Source organism: Moschus berezovskii, chromosome 2, assembly GCF_049115385.1.
Source record: "Moschus berezovskii isolate FMDL1 chromosome 2, NW_MosBer_1.0, whole genome shotgun sequence".
NCBI lineage: Eukaryota > Metazoa > Chordata > Mammalia > Artiodactyla > Moschidae > Moschus > Moschus berezovskii.
The window spans coordinates 36865412-36887846 of record NC_142461.1 but is presented as its reverse complement, the minus strand read 5'-3'; the positions used below and the strand labels follow the sequence as shown (position 1 = coordinate 36887846).

The 22435-nt window shown below is 34.5% G+C and overlaps 1 protein-coding gene across 2 annotated transcripts in view; it reads right to left on the bottom strand.

The window, feature by feature from the left end:
* Positions 1-22435, bottom strand: part of ERBB4 (erb-b2 receptor tyrosine kinase 4) — a 1317642-nt gene that overhangs the window by 297006 nt on the left and 998201 nt on the right. For both annotated transcript variants that reach the window (XM_055398441.2, XM_055398442.2), the window contains exons 13-15: positions 16965-17097; positions 11297-11390; positions 2676-2830 (exon numbers count right to left, since the gene is read on the bottom strand). In XM_055398441.2, coding sequence (XP_055254416.1) covers positions 2676-2830; positions 11297-11390; positions 16965-17097 — 382 coding nt within the window. The remainder of the gene's footprint in view (positions 1-2675; positions 2831-11296; positions 11391-16964; positions 17098-22435) is intronic.

Below are 22435 nucleotides of genomic sequence, written 5' to 3'. Positions count from 1 at the left end.
GAAAGGCTAAAATAAAAGTCCTCTAGTCAAGGCAAGAAGAGACAATGTTATTACTTTTTTCTCTAGGAATATTAGTGAGATTCCCCTGATAGATGCTAGCTAAATGGATCACAAATTTTAAAAATATCTAAATAACTTATTAGAGTCAACACATTTAATGTATTATACCTTTAGAGTAGTAAAAGTGCTTTTAAGGTATTACATAGATAATTTTATTTTCAGGCAATCATTAAACAATATTCAGAATAAGAATTTTCCTTCTGAAAAATGTGATTTGAAAGACTATTTCCATTAACTTGGTTCCTGCGTTATCTAGCTGACATAATATTGGCATATATTAATAAAAGAAAAGCTGTTTTCCAAAGTAGAGTTGGCCTGGTTAAGCTCACATTTACTGATGGCTTAGTTATTACGTGTGTTTAGAATAAAAATAGTCACTCTTCTCATCATGCCTACTGCCCCTGTGATCTTTCTAAGAAAAGCTTCTATCTCTGTATGATCAATTTGAAAAAGTGGGACTGAGTGCACAGAGCACCTCATTGCTTCTTTAAAAGGATCTCAAAGTACAGAACACCACAGTAGTGAACAAAGGAAGATTTAGGCATTTAAAAATTTCAAATTCCTAGTCCGTTCTGGGGCTGAGACCATAGAACTTTCATGCAAATGAGTGAACCCAGACAATACAGAAGGTATTAGAAAAAGAATGGCAGGAAGCTAAATGTAAACAAAGACAAGAATCTGTCAGGACAAAGTCAGAGATAGATTTCATTTACTTTAGAAGACATCAGGGAATACACTATTCAAATTCCATCTCCCCATCATTCTGCAGTAGTGAATTTAAAGGCATCTTTTTTTTTTTACTAGAGTTCTCAAATGATCTGGTCAGATTTCTTTCCCATTTCCCATTCATCCTCCCTTTTGGTTGACATCCAATGTTTGTAACTGTGGTAAACTGATCTCTTCGTTGTCCCTCCTACTTTCCCACCACTATATATCTTTTCCTTTATTGTGTAATCATGATTTAAAAGGACTAGGAGAAAGACATACCAGCCAGGCATCCAGACTGTATGGCTCTGAGATCTCACTTTCATTTCCCTAATGGCTTTGTTGTAATTAGATTTGCAAAAACAGCAAAAGGTCTCATTTTGAATGGCAACAGCTGTTGACATCAACATTATATTGAATAATTTACTGGCTTAATTTTAGCTGCAAAACAATAAAACCCTCTTGTGGATGATTACCTTAGCAGGCAAAGTTCTACCTCTCTGTTGCTGATTCTCCTGCCCCAACAGTACCAGTTTCTTCATGAAATACCCTTAACCTGAGAGTGGCAAAAACTCTCCATGGGAGCAGCTTATTTTTTCTAGTTTCCTTGAAGCAAAGTGTCTATGTGACTATTTCAGTATCCTCAAACTATGTGTTTATGTGTAAACCAGTGAGGTGACATTAGCTCTTCCAAGCTGAATTTGAATTTGAATGGCAGAATATTACTTTACCTTTTGAGAATCTGCCACTTCACAGAGTAACTTAAGCTGATTTCTTGACCTGTAGGGAATTGCAGCAGCATCTGCAAATTGATGTCCTCTTGGCAGAAAATGATGTGGTTTGCTTTACTTCTTCAATATTCCCTATCAACCAGCCCTTAATCTGGCAGAAAATCTCTTTACAGAATCTCATATTTTCCTGCCAAATCTAAAGTACCCAAGATGATTCTCCACAAGTGTGCATGTGCTTGCACGTGTGTGTGCATGTGTGTGTGGGCACTCACGATGGTGAAGAGGATATTTGGACAGAAGGAGGATAGAGCATGTGCACCTGCTCTCAATTCTAAATTTATTCACCTTCTAGAGGAAAAAAAGAAAAGGAAAAGTCCTTATTAAAGTAGGTTTGCTGTCTTTTAAAGAAATAGTTGTTGAGATTCCTTAGATGCAGTGACACTATTTCTTTTATAGTTCAGTGCTTTTCTTCTTTCTGTAATGTCTTTGTTATTCAACTGTTATCAATATCAAAGGTATTCTAATTATTATTCATTTTACAATGCATCCTTTTGAAAAGTTAAAAAAAATATGTACCCATCTTTGAATTGTCCTACATCGGTTACATTAGGTAATATGCTAACCTATGACAGAATTACTTTCACAAAATGTACTTGTATTTTTATTAATATGCATATCACTAAATTCCTTTTTTTATCATCACTGCTTTTGCTTATATTTTCTTGAAGGAGTAATACAAGGCAGCATTTATCAAAGAGAGATGCTCACTTTAAGTTGATTGTAACAACAAAGAAACAGAAAGTCTCTGTTAAAGACTTTTATCAAGTGGAATCTCAAAAGTATAATTGCTTGCTTTTTTCTGATATCTTTAATTTCCAGCAAAATTTGGAAGAATTTCTACATCCCACACAATGTATATGTGATATTAGTTTCATGAAGGTATCGATAGAAGTCATTAAAAACTGTTAAAAAGAAACATTTTAGTGGGTATAAATTCAATTCCATAAAGCATTCTTGCAGAAATGATTTCTCTTAACATCAACATATACAAAGATGCACAGAATTTTGCATGAGAGTATCATATATTTACTAGATTGCCTCAGGGATAAACATGCATGTGTGTACCTTTTGATTAGCAACAGGCACTTGATTGAGATGTTGGCCAGTAAAGTTGCTTACCCTTGGGTGCAGTTTGGATGGCATGGATGGCACTCTCGATCTTGATCAGCATACTTGAAAATGAAACTATTTGCTCCCTGTAAGCCATCTGGACATTTTTCCACACAGTTCGGGCCATCCTTGAAATGGGAGCACTTTGTACAGTTGTCAGGTCCCTAAAAAATGTGAGGGGAAAAAAAAATGAAGAAAGGAAAATGGGTGCCTTTTCCTCTGGAATGTATTCATCTAGTTTAGCTACTGAGACCTCAGTGGATGGCCAAATGTCCTCTAGGAAGATAATTTTCAGAAGTATAAATGGGGATGCTGCTAGTATAGATTTTCAATCAGCAAAAATGTCCAGTGATTTTTCTAGAAGTACATCATATTTTCTTTCTGTCATTTATTCCCAGTGAGATTACGCTGCAACAATATTTGGTAACAACATTTTTCCTAGAAATATTTAATCACAGTCACTGGGAATAAGTCAATACGATCATGAGTTAATGAAGATGAGGAAATGATGGGAATTAGGCTTAACACTGAATTTCATATACAAGTGAAATGTAAACTTTCCTTTGGTAGTACCATGAGTATTTGAACAATGAATTCAAAATTTCCTCTGGTTGAATTATCAGAAATTAGGAATTTTAGGTAAATCAAAGTTAATTTCTAAATTCCTCTCCATCTCAAATCAGCCTATAATGCTAAAATCATATCTCTATGAATAGAGATTTTAGAAAATCACAGTATAATACTGAGCATAATAAAAGCACAATCTAATGAGCAAATGTCAAAAACTCTGTAATAATAAACTAGATACAAAAGAATATTATATGGAGAAACTAAAAAAAGAAGGTGATATAGCTATGACCGTAATCTAAATTATACTGTCACTTTATATATTTATGTTTACAATTTATAATATCTAATACATACAATTATAATAAGGAATAACAGGAAAATACATTTAAATGTCACAATAAAAGTAAAAATATTAAATTCCTATTAAACATCTAAACATTTTTCCAAAGGAATTGATATGGTGCTGGGGATAGTAAGCATGCAAGAAATGATAAGTAGTGCCTTCTCAAATCAAATTGAGATCATGGTGAAAAATGCTATTGTCTTAAAATATGCTCATATATTTACACATTCAACTGTTTTGAATAATTGTATAATAAGTAGGAAAGATGATATCTACTCAAAATTTGTTTTAGTCTCCTTTTTAATACCGTATTGTCTCAGGATTCCTTTTCTTTTTGCTCCTTGGAACTTCTTACCTCGACTCCTGTCTCCCACAGGTTTGTTTATATCCATAGGGCTCAACGTTTATGACAGTTCACACAGAACATAATTTAGATAAATAAGATATACTTACTATAGAGAGGGATGTTTAATATTATTAGGCTTACAATTATAAATGATGTGAATGTGACAGACAAGACCAAAGAGACATCATACAAGTCTCTTTATTAGGCAGGGAGTTGGGGATCAGTATATTCATGGGAGTGTATTACATCTAGCCAGACGTTACAGGTGGTGATATAAGACATCAGGAAATCAAGAAGCATAATACTTTAATCTTGTTCTCGACGTCTGTGAGTCTGTTTCTGTTTTGTAAATTCATTTATATCATTTCTTTTGGACTCCACGTGTAAGTGATATCATGTGATATTTCTCCTCCTCTGTCTGACTTACTCCACTCAGTACGACACTCCAGGTCCATCCATGTTGCTGCAAATGGCATTCTTTGATTCTTTTCTATGGCTGAGTAATATGGTTGCCAGGTGAAGGGTGGGAGGAAGGGATAGTTAGGGAGTTTGGGATGAACATGTATGCATCGCTATATGTTAAATGGATAACCAACAAGGACCTACTGTATAGCACATGGAACTCTGTTCAATGTTATGTGGCAGCCTGGATGGGAGAGGTGTTTGGGGGAGAATGGATATGTGTATATGTTTGACTGAATCCCTTTGCTGCCACCTGAAACTGTCACAACATCGTGTATTAATTGGCTATATCCAAATACAAAATAAAATGTTTAAAACATATACAAAAATAAAATTTAAAAAAGAAATATAATATTTTAAAATTTAAAGATAAAGGCAGCTAATGAAGAATAGTAGTGCAAAGAAAAAAAGGGTAATCTGAAAAGAAATTTCTGGAAATCTTAGATTGGTGAGGTTCAATCAAGCACCTTTTTGACTATTTTGAAGTGAGACTCTATCAATCTATTTATGTAAGATCTAACTAGATAAACAGATACAGATATATTTATATCTCATTTTTCTTAATTTCATATATGTATTTTATATGTATATATGCATGTACACACATACATACATATATATTCAATATTTATATACATATATATTTTTTCTATGAAATAGAATTGTTGTTCAACCTGAAGAGTTTGCTACTGGCAACTTATTTCCTACCAAAAAAGAATACTTTACATGCTTCCAATTTTAACACCTGCTCATGGGTACTTAGGCACGTAATGCTGTCTATCATACAAAATCATTTACTGTGCAAGTATGCTCAGTGGCATGACATTGTACAAGACAAGAGATAAGCTGATGTCGTCTTCCAGAACACAAGAATAAAATTTACTAGGAGTAAATTAAGCAGTCATAGAATTAGGAATTATTTTTCTATAAAATTCTTCTAATATAAAATAATGTCTAGGTAAAATCAACAGATGTAAAAAATTTACAAATTAAAATTAAATTCACATTTAATCTTTAGGCATACTTTAATAGGATATATTTTTTAACTTCCTTCTTTTTAGAGCATCTCTTAACTATTTGACTATAATACCATGATATGAAATCAAATATCCAGAGCTGACACAACAAAAAGAGAGTCTGACAAATCTCAAGAGGAATGAAATGTACTGATTCTTCATCTCATTTCCATAATAAAGAGATTTAAAGAAATACATGTGCGTCTAATGTGTACTCTTCTATCATTATTTTCCCAAAACTTTTAAGATTCTAGGCCCAGAGAATGAACTAATAAATGCAATAATAGCAAACAAAGGTGAAGGAAATATTTTTCCTTAGCTCTGATTTTAAGCTATCCTTGAACCCAATAATCTAGACAGGAAACTAAAGGATAGGCTAAATCCTGACAGAAACATTTCATTTTTTTCTCGGTGACAACTGACATTTTTCTTTGGTAGTTACTGTAAAAGACAAAGCCATGATTCACCAGTATCTAATTCCCTGCACTTTCAGCTTCATAGAATATAGAAATTCCCTCCCACTAGATGGGAGGTGCGTCTTACTATGGATAATGAAATTAAGCAGAAACAATTTAAGAAAATGCTGGTGCTAAACTCTCCGGCCTCTCTTTCCCTGCTGCCATAATGTGGGGATCTTAGGTAGCTGTGAAGAGTGAAAGTGTTAGTCATTCATTCAGTGTGTCTGACTCTGAGACCCCAGGACTGTAGCCCACCAAGCTCCTCTGCCCATGGAATTTTCCAGGCAAGAATACTGGAGTGAGTCAGCTCAGTTCAGTTGCTCAGTTGTGTTTGACTCTTTGTGACCTCATGGACTGCAGCACAACAGGCCTCCCTGTCCATCACCAACTCCCGAAACCTACTCAAACTCATGTCCATCTTGTCGGTGATCCCATTTAAAAATCTCATTCTCTGTCGTCCTCTTCTCCTCCCGCCCTCAATCGTTCCCAGCATCAGGGTCTTTTCAAATGAGTCACTTCTTTGCATCAGGTGGCGAAAGTGTTGGAATTTCAGCTTCAGCATCAGTCCTTTCAATGAATATTCAGGGTGGACTGGTTGGATCTCCTTGCAGTCCAAGGGACTCTAAGAGTCTTCTCCAACACCACAGTTCAAAAGTATCAATTCTTCAGTGCTCAGCTTTCTTTATAGTGCAATTCTCACATCCATACATGACTACTAGAAAAACCATAGCTTTGACTAGACAGACCTTTGTTGGTAAAGTAATGTCTCTGTTTTTTCATATGCTGTCTAGGTTGGTCATAGCTTTTCTTCCAAGGAGCAAGTGTCTTTTAATGTCCTGGCTGCAGTCACCATCTGCAGTGATTTTGGAGCCCCCCAAAATAAAGTCTGTCACTGTTTCCATTGTTTTCCCATCTATTTGCCATAAAATGATGGGACTGGATGCCATGATCTTAGTTTTCTGCATGCTGAGTTTTAAGACAACTTTTTCACTCTCCTCTTTCATCAAGAGGCTCTTCAGTTCTTCTTTGCTTTCTGCCATAAAGGTGGTGTCATACTAGTGAGTAGCCATTTCCTTCTCCAGGGAATGTTCCTGACCCTGAGGGACCATTCCTGAGAGATTGAACTCAAATCTCCTGCATTGCAGACAGATTCCTTACCATCTGAGCCACCAGAGGTGCCATAAATTCAAAACTTCTTGGAATGCCAGACCATTCCAGAGTGGGGATGAAGGGAAGGGTCTGAGAAAGCTTCCCAGACTTTCAGTGCACTTTACATGAAATATATTTAAATATTTTTCTGTAGTCTACTGCAATATGGTGGTTATTTATTATGGCAACACAAGCTTTATTAACCTGACTTTAATAGCTACTTTAACTTTTGTCAGGTCCCATCTCCTGTGCTTTCTCTTCTCTTGCTGCCTCTCTGGCTTATATTTTGGTCTCCTTTGACTTTGTCTGATGTCCCTTACTTTTCTTCTTGCATTCCGTGTCTTATCTTTCTTGATAGGACTATATAGGAATAGTGATAGTGTATCAGAAAAGATAAAATTGTTTTAAAAAAGAGGAAGAAATAGAATAAAGAATAAAATAAATAAAACCAAGGGCAGACAGACAAGGATATAAAACCAGAGGCTTGCTTTATTTCAGATCTATCCCTCTCAAGATTACCCTGAGTATTTGTCACATTTAAATAAGATAATACCATCAATTTTACATCCATTTGTGATGTATATTCCCAGAAAGCACTTTATTCTTATTATTATAGACATTGTTGTCTAGAGAAAAAAAAAGTGAGATGAAAAGAATGTGGAATTTGGTGTCAAAATTTCTATAATTGAATTCCAGCTCCACATCTTACTAACTTGCTAATTTTTGGAATAACTTTCTAGTCATTATAATAGGTTCAATTTCTTTATATTTTAAATGGAGCACATGATAGTATGCTTCAGGTGTAATAGTGTTTGACAAATATAAGTATTTATCAATTATTACCATTAGGGAAACATTGACAGATCAAGAAAATGAGATTTCAAAAGAATAAATCACAAGGCCAGGTGTGGGGAATTCCAATTAGCTTTATGACTTCTTCTATGTCATCATAATATCAGTCTCATGAAGAAGTTTCCTGAACCTCTTGGATATCTTAAGTGATATATATCAGTTCAGTTCAGTTCAATTCAGTCACTCAGTCATGTCCGACTCTTCGCAATCCCATGAATCACAGCACGCCAGGCCTCCCTGTTCATCACCAACTCCCAGAGTTCACTCAAACTCATGTCCATCGAGTCGGTGATGCCATCCAGCCATCTCATTCTCTGTTGTCCACGTCTTCTCCCGCCCCCAATCCTTCCCAGCATCAGAGTCTTTTCAAGTGAGTCAACTCGTCGCATGAGGTGGCCAAAGTATTGGAGTTTCAGCTTTAGCATCAGTCCTTCCAATGAACACCCAGGATTGATCTCCTTTAGAATGGACTGGTTGGATCTCCTTGCAGTCCAAGGGACTCTCAAGAGTCTTCTCCAACACCACAGTTCAAAAGCATCGATTCTTCGGCGATCAGCCTTCTTCACAGTCCAACTCTCACATCTATACATGACCACGGGAAAAACCATAGCCTTGACTAGACGGACCTTTGTTGGCAAATAATGTCTCTGCTTTTTAATATATTATCTAGGTTGGTCATAACTTTCCTACCAAGGAGTAAGTGTCTTTTAATTTCATGGCTGCAATCAGCATCCGCAGTGATTTTGGAGCCCAAAAAAATAAAGTCTGAAACTGCTTCCACTGTTTTCCCATCTATTTCCCATGAAGTGATGGGACCAGATGCCATGATCTTAGTTTTCTGAATGTTGAGCTTCAAGCCAACCTTTTCACTCTCCTCTTTCACTTTCATCAAGAGGCTTTTTAGTTCTTCACTTTCTGCCATAAGGGTGGTGTCATCTGCATATCTGAGGTTATTGATATTTCTCCCAGCAATCTTGATTCCAGCTTGTGCTTCTTCCAGCCCAGCGTTCCTCATGATGTACTCTGCATATAAGTTAAATAAGCAGGGTGACAATATACAACTTTGATGTACTCCTTTTCCTATTTGGAACCAGTCTATTGTTCCATGTCCAGTTCTGACTGTTGCTTCCTGACCTGCATACAGGTTTCTCAAGAGGCAGGTCAGGTGGTCTGGTATTCCCATCTCTTTCAGAATTTTCCACAGTTTATTGTGATCCACAGAGTCAAAGGCTTTGGCATAGTCAATGAAGCAGAAATAGATGTTATTCTGGAACTCTCTTGTTTTCTCCATGATCCAGCGGATCCAGTTACATGACACATAAAACCACCACTGTCTCTAGTTTTGATAAACAACATGTAGACCCAGAAACAGGCGTACACCTTATATAATGTTGCTTGAGCTCAATTCTGGCAGTTTCTCAGAAAGAGTAACCTAAAAGACACTATGCTCTTGTTTAGCATTTCAAGGCTTACTGACTAAGTGATCAAGCCAGTTTTCTTGACTTCATGCTCTGATCTTTTATACTTGAGTGATTCAGCTTTACTGAGCTTTTTGTACTTTTGACTTTTTGCCTTCTCTAATCTCTAGAAGTATTCATTCACAATTTTAGCAATGAATAGTGATTTTAAGCATTTGACCCACCAATGCCATCCTTACAGAATCAAAATATGTTCATTAAAAATCTGTCTTTTCATTCTTTCCTGATTATCAAATAATTTTGAAAATTGTAAGAATATTCCTTTACAGGGCTTTTTAATGTGCATTTTTATAAACGATCTCAATTCCTTTGAGGAATAGTCTGTAAAAACAAAGACATCAATAAGCTAGTTATTTCCTAGCATACATTTATACCATAGGAGGCATCATAAGGAGTGGAACAAGCACAGCACTGATTTTGCAGTTTGCCTTGTTCAGAGAAGATGGCCAAATTCTTGGTTATTGTAACTGTATGCTTTCAAACTCTCTTTCTCTGAAAGATACTTTTTTTTTTTTCATTCTCAGACATATGGTTCCTAGATATGATCATTTTTAGACAAATTTTACAGAGACAGGTCAATTTACTTTAACAACCCAGTATGGAATTTTACTTTCCTGTTTCCCAACATTCTTTACAGAATCCACATTTCTCATGCTGCAGATTAATTGTATTTTCCATTACTACCCTTAGCAGAGAAAGAAAATAGACACATATGCCCTTAGCATACTTACTTGGAGATCATTACATACTAAAATTGTCTTTTAGACTTTGCTTCTTCAGGCCAAATGATATCACTTCTTTTTCTCAGAGGTTTGTTTTTCCAAACTTAATCATCCTCATGGTAGTCCTTTGAACTGTGCAAGTATCCCACATCCTTCTTTAGATGAAGTTCCACAACGGCTCATTGGGGCCTAATGGAAGTTTGGAGGGCTCAATGATAATTTTTTTCTAAGCTATTTAAGTGCTGAATAAGCACTCTGGTAGAAAAAATTAATGCTATTTAAATTTCAAATGAATTCTTATGGAGTAGTGTGGACCTCTTGGCAACACTCAAATGTTAATCCTCAAATTTTCTACTGATAGATGATTCAACAGATAAATAAACTGAAAATTTGTCTAAAGAAGGATGAATATGACACTTTGGAATGACAAACTCATACTGACCTCATTATTAAGAAAAAGTCTCATTTTAAGAATGGGAACCAAAGGAAGGTTTAAAAAATAATTATCACTTTTCTCTATAAGACTAACTTCAAACTACATAAATGTCAGCATGTTTATGAGGACTTTCCTAATCCTATAGCCCCTCCTTTGATCACCATGGTTCAATTTTTCTCTCTGTCACTGTATTTTATTACATAGTTTTAGATTTTAATTTATGAAAGCTTGGCTTCCCCCTTCTTTCAAGTTTTCCTCATAATGCTATCACAGTTAAATGATTAAACACAGATATGAATGTGTTACAGCTTACCTCAAACAAAACATGAATTTTCATATTTACAAATCTTTACATGATTCCTCATTTTAGATTCTTCTTAAAAGCATAGCTCAAACACCCGTTTTCTTTGACTTTCTTTGGTGCCCCAGTTTTCAACTCAAAGGTTTAGTTTCTCCCTCATATGTGTTCCTATAACAGTTTATACGTATTTATGTTTTATCAATTATTTTGCCTCCACTTAGTTATTTGTGTATCTCTCTTTTCACCACAATGCAGTCTTTAAGGACAACACCATATTTTCTTTTTAAATAATTATCTTGGAAATAAATATTTAAGAAACTGAAGTCTTAAGTCTTTTAAGCTGTAAACCTCTTGAGCGGAAATTATTAAATGTGATTCCTCAAAGCATGCTATAAATACATATTTAGTGGGTGGATAAACGACACAGCAATGACTCAACAGATATTCATACATGAAACCAAATAAGCCAACACAACCACAGATGTCTTCAGGCTTACCGGTCCATGGCACGTGAGAATGCCATCTTCCATCTTCTCACACTGGGGGTCACACTCGACACAGATGGAGCCGTTCTCAAACTCCCGAAATTCACTGTGAAAACACCAGCAGCATGAGGCAGTGTAAGCAAACAAGCTGTCAACTTAACAAATGAAGTAACATCTGCTAAAAGTCCTATTGGCAGAGTAAATTCTAGAGTTTGTTTCTCTATGTGCCAGGAGCATCAGAATCATTTCCCTGTACATTAACGAGTAAGTTCTCCATTAGGAGAAAAGATAAACTGCAGCCAGATGGCTCCTCTTGCCCTCCATTGGGTTCAACGACAGACTCATTCAGGAAACCTCTCTCCTGTGAGAGATATTCCAGCAAAAAAAAAAGAAAAAAGGAAAAAAGAATTACTCTTTTGATGACACAGCAGAACCATTTCTGCTATTTTAAGTAAGGCTGTGTCTGTTTGTCTCTATATAAAATTTTACTCTTGACTGAAGCCTTATTTTTTAAACTTTGAAAGAACTATTGTATTTTTCTTGTTGCTAAGTTACATGAATGTTCCCTATCCTTGTCCTTCAAATCCCAAGACTCTTCAATTTATTTTTAGTGAAACTTCAAAAAACGCTTTGATTTCTTTTCTTCTTTCAAAATATCTGCCTTGGAGAATTAGAGAAAATATCTTTTCATGGTAGATTTTATTTTCTTAGATTATTGATCTAATATCACAACATTCTTTTCAGTTTAGACTCTTTTTGAAGTAATTCAATATGATATAAAATTAATAAAAAATAGTTTAATGATAACATCCTAAAACTTTTAATTAAAATCTAGGATGATGGTCATCCCTTGCCCAAACCTTACATTTTGTGGCTATTTGAATATTAAATGGTACCAATATGTAAGTTTTCTAATCAATATCTATTCTAGAATTTTCATTTCAGTAATTGCATATCCATTATGTATGACTTTCCCGGTGGCGCTTATGGTAAAGAACCAGTCTGCCAATGCAGGAGAAAAGAGATGCAGGTTCAATCCCTTGGCCAGGAAGATTCCTGAAGAAGGAAATGATGACCCACTCTAGTATTCTTGCCTGGAGAATTCTATGAACAGAGGAGCCTGGTGGGCTACAGTCCACTGGGTCATGCAAATTGGACATGACTTAAGCGACTTAGCACAGCACACAACACGTGTATAATATGTATATAACCACACTGTTTCCACTAATGTATGAGAGGATGAGGTATTGGGTATAAACAATTTAGAATATCAGCTATGAATCATTAACAAAATTTGACTAAATATTTACAGTTACTTTATTATTTTGTGCCTTTGTATCGTGAGTGACCATTCCAAACTGATCGCACTGAAAATATGGCAATTGGGCATTCAGTTCAGTTCAGTCGCTCAGTCGTGTCCGACTCTCCGCGACCCCATGAATCTTAAATTCAAATTTATTTTTCCTTAGTATCCATTCTTTTTTTCATAGCAAAATATCTCATTTGGCTATAATAAAGCCTTAACAAATGATTGAAATCCACAGGGTGGACTATGTTTTCTGTTGGTTATATTACGATTACATCTACCTCAAGGTAAAATAGTGGTTTGGTTTTCAAAATAAATAGCACAAATCTATGATGAGTTATGTGTGGATGTACATATTTACTTACATGGATTTTGCACTCAAATTGAAGTGTTAGTTTGTTATGGATTAATTTTTTACAAAATTTCTAGAGTTTAAAATGTCAAATACATAATTTTTTTATTTTGCACTTTTTATCAATATAAGTGATATAAAATATTCAGCAGAGGAAAACTTCAGAATATAAGGGTTAAAATGATGTGGTGCTGGTGGAGGTGGGGAATGGAACTCAATTGTAAAGAGAATCAAAAGCATCATGTGTAAATAAGATTATATGATTGTTATAGCAAATTCTGCAATCATCAGCAAAGCACCATTTCTGAAAACAGCTTCTTGGGTGACGAAAGAATTAGGATACTAAATGAAGACAACCATTTTTATGTTTCTAAGACACAGGCCATCCTAGTCTTTTCTCTGGAGCTCCCTTCTCCATATACAGAGTTGAGGAATAAAATGAGTATGTCATAAAAAGCCCTAGAGATAACCTAGAGGCTTTTTCTTTTATAGACTAGACTTCAACCTGTAGGACCTCTGACTCTCTTTCTTCCTGTTTTCAAAACAGATTCTCCTTGAAATTTCTTTATTGTCATTCTCTCCATCATTGCATTTTTCCTTTGCTGTCTCCCAGGGATTCTTCTATAACTTTGCCAGAGATCCCTTTTCACTTGAGTCTGATCTAACAAGTCACATTCCATGAAGCATGAGCATTGGTTACTGAGCTTTGTGTTTTTGCTTTATACATTTCTCAGTTTTGTGTGTGTGCTACTTTAACCAATCCTGTGATCAAGAGCAAAAGCTTTGGAACTGGTTGGTGTTCTCAGCACCAAGATTAATATTTCTGTCTTAAATCTCCTAACTTCTCTAGACTTTATTTCCTAAATATCCTTTTTACTCTTAAAAAGGATAAAGTGTTTCAATGAGAAATGTAAAAGATGATTACAAAGAGCTAAGACTGATACCCTTTCTGTTGTTTCTCTGTTATTCTTCACGTTTCAAAAGCAATTAGCCATGTTGCCAGTTAAGAAAACACATTTAAGATTGCATGGCAATTAGTTTTCTTGCTCATTTTGAATACTTGTGTATTGTAGTTTGTTGTTGCTGTTATTTAGTCACAAATTGTATCTGACTCCTTGCGACTCCATAGCCCACCAGCCTCCTCTATCCATCGATTTCCTCGGCAACAATAATGGAATGGATTGCCATTTCCTTCTCCAGAGGATCTTCCCCTCCCAGGGGTTGAACCCAAATCTCCTGCACTGGCAGGTGGATGCTTTACCACTGAGTCATCAGGGAAGTCCATATTGTAGTTACAAATTGTCAAAATATAATGACATGTATGATATGGATTTGAGTGCTAACAGCCAGGATTACCTGATTTAGTGTCCCCCCCCCAAAAAAAAAATCCTCTTTTCAGAATTTCTTCTTTTATGATAGTCAAAGTATTTGTATATGTAAATAGGTTCCCTGATTTTGTATTTCATATTTGTATTTATTTTCAGCAGTGTATTAAGTGACTATTCTACCTAACCATTTAATCAGCTCAGATTTATAGACACTAAACGGAAACAAAGGTAACTATTTTAGGGGTAGGAATTCTAACAAGACTTTATTATACTTTTTTCTCTTTTGATAATCACAACGATTTTATGACATCAATACTAGTCCCATTTTCCATATTAAAAAAAAAGAGTTTGGTACAATTAGTTATTTATCCAAGGATGGACATTTCAAATAGGAAGTGATTAATTAGGATTTAAGCTCATTTTTCATCAAAGGCTGTCATGTATGCCAGGCAGTGTTGGAAGAAATTTGCCAGTATCACAGATTGGAGGTGGCAAAATCTATCATTGGGTAGGCAAGAATTACATCAGATATTTATAACATAGTTTCATTTATTATATTTTAAATTAATCCTTGTGTATTATTTCCTAGGGCTCCATCACTGTGGCAAAAAACATTAAGGACTTTTATTTCTTTAATACATTTGCTTTAATGATTTGGAAAATGTGGTTTCCCTGGTGGTTCAGATGGTAAAGAATCTGCCTGCTAATGCAGTAGACCTTGGTTTGATCCCTGTATCGGGAAGATACCCTGGAGAAGGAAATGGTAATCCACTCCAGTATTCTTGCCTGGAGAATTCTATGGACAGAGGAGCCTGGCAGGATATTGTCCATGGAACTGCAAAGAGTTGGACACAGCCGAGTGACTAACACACACACAAGCTTCAAATCAGTCAGATAATCAGTACTGTTTATTGTGTATTTAGGGAACCAGTATTTTTCCTTTGCTTATCTTACATTGCCTCATAAAAATGAGATAGAGAGTAGTACAGATAATTTATTCATCCACGTTATCAATTTCATATTTCTGACAAGTTCAAAACTGAAATATTTAAGGAAAATACAATGGCTTCTGGAAAGAAACAGGATGAAAATCAGATGTCCTGAGTTCCAGTGTTGGTTTGGTACTTCAACTATGTTTTGACATTGGTCAACATTTAATTCTACGACTTCTCACTATTTGATAAAATGATTTCTAGAACCTATTCCCTCCTTAGAACTGCACATACATATTCAATAAAGTTTTATTGTAACAGTCTCCTAATAGAATTAAAGTCTATTAATTCCATTTTAATGGCATCAATTGCTATACACACAGAAAAGCATATAGTATCTGAAGTATTTTATGTACAGAAAATATTTTCTTTCATAATAATATGACAAGCATGAATACAATTCAATTCAATGAGGAAAGTAGCAAACAATTTGCTACTCATTATCAACTTTATGACTTGATTGTACTCTACAAAGTTTCAAGTTGAATTTTCCTGATAAAACTATTAAATCCTTTATTTGGATACTGCCTTTATTAAGATATAATTCATATACCATGCAGTTCTTCTATTGAAAGTGCACAATTCAATGCTATTTTAATATATCCACAGAATTGTACAACCATCATCACCATCTCAAACTATTAAATAACTTTTTAAAAGTGGTTTTACATTTAAACTTCTAATTTTAGTATTTTTTCCTAAATTCATGGAGGGAATTGGTCTTGGTCATCTTTCAAAGAAGACACATATCACTATTATTGAGATCCTTAGGTTTTTATCCTTCTAATATAAAATGCAAAAATACAATGTTATCGGGGATTATGAAAATGGTTGTTAAAATAGGGACAATTTATAAGACAGAAGAAAGAACTTGAAAACTACAGTTTTACAAACTCTTAGAAACCCGTTCAGTGAGCAATACAGGGAAATTTGACTCAGGGACAGTACTAAATTTTTTATTTTAGTCCTAATGAAGGACAACTGTGATGCATGAAATGGTATGTTAGGTTAAAGTGATTTTATGAGTATATGAAATGCCACACAACGAGGTATATACTAGGTTTTATTGTTGTCAATTTGATTATTGCAGTATTATAGATGGAATTTAAAATACTTGATTTAAAACACAGCTTAGGTTATCTTTAGAAAGTGACAAAGCACTTTCAGAAAACCTTTTCAACTAGAAAATACAAAGGTAATTCCTCTATAGGGCTAAGTGCTTGTCTGAAACATAGAAATGTGTGTTGTTCCTAACACACAATCAAATAGCCTCACAACTCAAATGGAAAAAAAAAAATCAAAAGTTATGCAGTCATTCCAGATGAAAATTAATAGGAAAACAAGAGAAAAAAATTGTTGACACATATGAGAGGAAATATTACTTATCACAATGTCCTTCATAAAAAAATAGAAACATTTTTCAATTTGGAGAGCTATAAATTTCTATAATCTATTAAGATTTAAAAATGTATGCACAATAGTCAATATGTCAATATACATTTTGACCTATCTGTTCACTCAAAATTTTTCCTTCTTAAAACAATTCTTTTTTATGTTTTTTTACTTTATGCCACACAAACTCTCCTTAAAAATCTTGGCCAGCACACACATTCTGAAATTTTACCATACTATGATCACTTTAATATCTGAACCAATCAATACCTCAAAGCTCATGAGATAAAGATGACATAAGATGCCTCACCCATCATAGAGGTTACAAGACTCTATGCAGGTCCTTCCCCTGCTGAAGCGACGGCATGACAAGCACTGATCTGGCCCAGGTCCCCAACACCCATCATTTGAACAGAGATGGTTGCACACCATTCCTTCAGCAGCTGAAAAACACACCAAAATCAAGGGGAAATAAAACAGAAGGCTGTGTTCAAACTAACCATGTTAATATGAATCTTCCTAAGTAAAGCTATTTCTAAAGGAGTCGTTGTGAAAGAGATCTGTGGCAGATGTCTGTCTGCCTAAGCAGTCACTATGGCTCACTCTACCCTCCATATTTCCCTAGTGCAGAGCCCCAGGCACTGTATGTAGATAGCACCATTGCATTTTTTGTAATGGTGAACAAATGTCTCTTACCTCTATCAAAATTCCAGGGAGGAAGAGTGACAGAAATTAACATTCCAGTTAAGGTAAGGAACAGAACATATCTTTCTAAAGCCAACCCTTTGCTCCACTAATATACCAAACATTTTGGCTTCAATTTCATATGAGAAATTCATGCAGAAATAGAACAAGTTATATTTATCATAAAACAATAAATATTAAAAGGAAAAAAAAAAGAGAAACAATTTTGCATTAGTTTGTATTAACTAGAATTTTATGTAAATGGAAATATGCAGTATGTTATCTTCTTTAGGTAATTTCTTTAACTCAGAATAATTACTTTGAGATTTATTCATGTTGCTACATGTATCAATATTTATTCATTTTAATTACTCAGTATATCCCATTGTATGCATATAAAACCATTCACGTAATGCTAGACATTTAGATTGTTTCCCATTTGGGGTTATTAAAAATTTAGCTACTATGAACATCCATATGCACATTTGTTTGCACATACACTTACATTTTATTTATTGATTCGTTTTTGGAATGAAATGGGTGGATAATATGGTAGGCAGAGGGTTAATTTTTTTAAAGAAACTATCAGACTGTTTTTCAAAATATTGTACCATTTTACATTCCCCATAGCAATAAATTCAACTTGTGAACTGAAGTTTCTTCACATCTTTACCAATACTTGGATAGCTAGCCTGTTTAATTTTAGCCTTCCTAATATTATGTAGTGGAATCTCATTATGGATTTGATTCACATTTTCTAGATGACTAAAGATATTGAGTATCTTTTAATGTGCTTATTTGCTATCTTGTTTGATGAAGTGGCACTGAATTTTCTGCTCATTTTATATTGGATTGATTGTTTTCTTACTATTGAGCATCCAGAGTTATAGATTCTGCAAATGTTTTCTCCCTGTCTTACTCTTAACTTTTTATTTAATTATCACTCTTTTGAAAAGTACACATTTTAAAATATTGATGAAGTGCAACTTATCAATTTTATCTTTTATAAATTATACTTTGGGCATTATATCTAAAATTTTTTTTGTCTAAACCAAAGTAACAAAAATTTTGTTCAATGTTTCCTTTTAGAAGTTTGATGGGTTTTTGCCCACACAGCCCATTTATAGTTAGTTTGCATATTATACTGTATTAGTCAGGATTCTGAAGAAAAACAGAATAGGTATATTCATACCTGTATCTACATATGTTATATAATTTGATATAAGAAACTGTTTCACACAGTTATAGAGGCTGTGAAGACTCACTGTCTGCTGTTTACAAGTTGAAGACCCAGTCAGTCCAGTTCAGTCACTCAGTCGTGTCTGACTCTTTAAGATCCCATGGACTGCAGCATGCCAGGCTTTCCTGTCCATCACCAACTCCCAGAGCTTGCTCAAACTCATGTCCATCAAGTCAGTGATGCCATTGAGCCATCTCATCTTCTATAATCCCCTTCTCCTCCTACCTTCAATCTTGCCCAGCATCAGGGTCTTTCCCAGTGAGTCAGTTCTTTGCATCAGGTGGCCAAAACTTCGGAGTTTCAGCTTCAGCATCAGTCCTTCCAATGAATATTCAGGACTGATTTCCTTTGGGATGGACTGGTTTGATCTTCCTGCAGTCCAAGGGACTCTCAAGAGTCTTCTCCAACACCACAGTTCGAAAGTATAAATTCTTCGGCACTCAGCTTTCCTTATGGTCCAACTCTCACATCCATACATGACTACTGGAAAACCATACATTTGACTAGATGCACCTTTGTCAGCAAAGTAATGTCTCTGCTTTTTAGTATGCTGTCTAAGTTGGTCATAGCTTTTCTTTTAAAGAGCAAGTGTTTTTTAATTTCATGGCTGCAGTCACCATCTGTGGTGATTTTGGAGCCTGAGAAAATAAAGTTTGTCACTGTTTCCATATTTTTTTGACATGAGGTGATGGGACTACATGCCATGACCTTAGTTTTTTGAATGTTGAATTTTAAGCCAGTTTTTTCACTCTCCTCTTTTACTCTCATCAACAGTCTCTGAAGACCCTGAAAAGCCTACAATACAGTTTTAGTCTGAGCTTGAGAACCAGAAGCACAGATATTTTAAGACCCAATCTAAGAGCAGAAGAAGACTGATGCACCAGTTCAAGAGTCAGGCAGAGAGACCAAGTATGACCTTTTTAGCCTTTAATGAATTAGAATATACCTATCCACTTCATTTCACTCAGTCCACCAATTCAAATATTAATCTCATCCAAAAACACCCTTCCAAACACATCCACAAATAATGTTCTAGCTAAATACTTGGGAAACCATGACTCAGTCAAGTTGACACAAAAAATTCACCAACACAGATACTATCTTTTTTTGGCATGTATATATTCAAATTTTCCAGTACCATTTGTTGAAAATACAGTCCCTTTTCCAGTAAATTATCTTTCCATATTTGTTTAAAATCAATTATCCTCATACTTTTAGGTCTATTCATATTTCTTGACTTTTCTACTGATCTATTGATCTATGTCTATTGATCTATTTCTATTGATCTATCTCTCAGGGTGTATTTTCTCATCTTTAGTATATTTGTGTCTTTATGATTGAAGTCTATGTACTGTAGGCAGCATACAGTTGGGTATTGCCTTTTTAATCTGATCTGACAACCTCTGCCTTTAATTAGGGTTGTTGTTGTTAAGTTGCTAAGTTGTGTCCAACTCTTTGAAACTCCATGAACTGCAGCACATCAGGTTTCCCTGTCCTTCATTATCTCCTGGAGTCTGCTCAAACTCATGTTTGTTGAGTCAGTGATGCCATCCAACAATTTCATCCTCTGTTGTCCTCTCCTCCTCTTGCCCTCAATCTTCCCCAGCATCAGAATCTTTTCCAATGAGTCAGCTCTTAGGGTATGTAACCAATTACCTTTACTATGATCATTGTAGTTAAAAATAATCGATTTTACTATTTATCCAAACTATCCTCTTCCCATTTTTTCTCTTTTTCATGACATATTTTGGAAAGTCAAATTATTTATTCTTTCATTTTATCTCTTTTGCTTTTTGGCTTCTGAGCTACATAAATTTTTAATTTGCTATTTTAGTGATGTAGTTTGTGTTTGCAGTAGACATTAAAATAATTTTAAAAGATAATCTGAAGAAACAGTGACTATACACACTGTTTTCTTGAAACTTAAAGGAATGTTGTTCTCATAATATTAACTATTTTAGCTGACTTATAAAGTTTGTGGACTTCGCTTAAATGTGATTCCATGTCTTAAATTAAGATAGCACATGTTGTAACTATTCTTCTCACCTTTTGGGGAAACTATTCAAAAATTGAACGATTTGATATTTTACTCAGGAAAGGCTGACAGTTTAGCTGTTACACTGATTTTAACAAATAGAAAGAGGTCTCTCTTTCTGATTCACTCATAATGCAGAAAAAGAGGGCTCTTTCACTGTATAAATCTCTATAGAAAGGAAATCTTAACATAAGTCTCATATCACTGATTCCTAGATGTACAAGTAACTTCTCATTAATTTATAAAGGTGTAAGGAAAAAGAAAGAGAGTTCAATCAAGTTGACTGAATATGTGTGTAAAATCAAATTTTATACAACAGATGAAGATTAGAAAGGAGTAAAAGATCAGAGATACTAAAATATTACGATCTAATGCCCATTTTATAAGCATTGAGACATTTTAAGGTTACTAATAGAGTGTTTCATATTCTGACACATATATACATTTATATACAAATTTTGTATGTACTTGCTTATGGGATAAATATAATTATCAGGAGAAATCTTAAGGAAAAAACAATAGTTATATTATAAAAGCAACTTGTAAAGATAAGCAGATTATATTCAAAATCATACTGCAGAGTATCACGAATCTCTCCCTTTCCTATCCTTGTAGAAAACATAATCAATGCCTCAATTGATTATGCCTCAATGCCTCAATCAATGATATATTGTTTGTATATCAACTTCTGTCCAAGGCTTTAAATATGCTTTCAGTTTCTTCCTTTAGGATGTTGATAAACCATCAGTACACCTTTGTACTGCCCATTTCATGATAGTCCATCAATTCCTTGATCTATTTATTTCACCTATTCACATTAATTTTGAGGGGTCTGAAAAAATTACTCTCATTCTTGTCCCTTCTCCTTTTGATTTTCTGTTCTCTCCTTTGACATTAGCTAAAGAAGAGAGTATTAGTGTCACTTAAACTCCTACCTTCTTTTCTTTACCTACTAGTTTTCTTAGTCTGTATTCACATACTCAATTTCAGAGCAGCTTTGAATCTGGGTCTAAAGAAACCTAAGCAATGTAGCCATTAGGCAACATTTAACTTCTGTATTTTTGGAAGCTGCAAAATATATTTTTCTTTATGTCATCTGATTTGTATATGTCTATTAAAATTTTGGAGAAATAATAATGTGCTTATTATTTTGACCTTGACAGAGAATATTGAACTTGCTTTCATTAAAATAGAGGCAAGCTTAAATAATGGATCTTGCTATGTGTTGCATGTGTGAGGGTAAATGGATTTAGCTCAAAACACTGAAATGAAGTACCTGTCTTCAAGCACAAAGGCAGATATAATATCTACTTTTTCATTGTACAAGACCACCTACATATGCTGTTTGCACTACCTACCATATGTAGAGGCATGGGTTTAACTTGGAATGTCTTTGGGCAGATAACATTAATATTTTTTTTATGAAAGCTGAAAAAGATGATTTAGTTATCACAGTTCAGTTTTTTCTGATTGGGTCAACATAGATCAAATCCTTACTCTACGACTAGCCGTGCAGCTTTGGGCAATTATTTACATGTTACTTATCTATAAGTAAATAATAACATCTATCTCTCTGGGTAATGATGAAGGTTAGACATCATATTACTAATATATACTATATATTATAGTATATAATGCAGAGTTTTTTATTTATCTATGCCCTCAGTAAATGTACTTAAGAGAAATGTGGAAACATACAAGTATACCCATGTGTTTGCTTTTAGAAGTATTTGTTGAGAAACTTCTTAGTTTATGCTGGACACTACTAAGAAATGGGGATATGAAGGACATATGAAATAGCATACATATTGTATTATGTAGT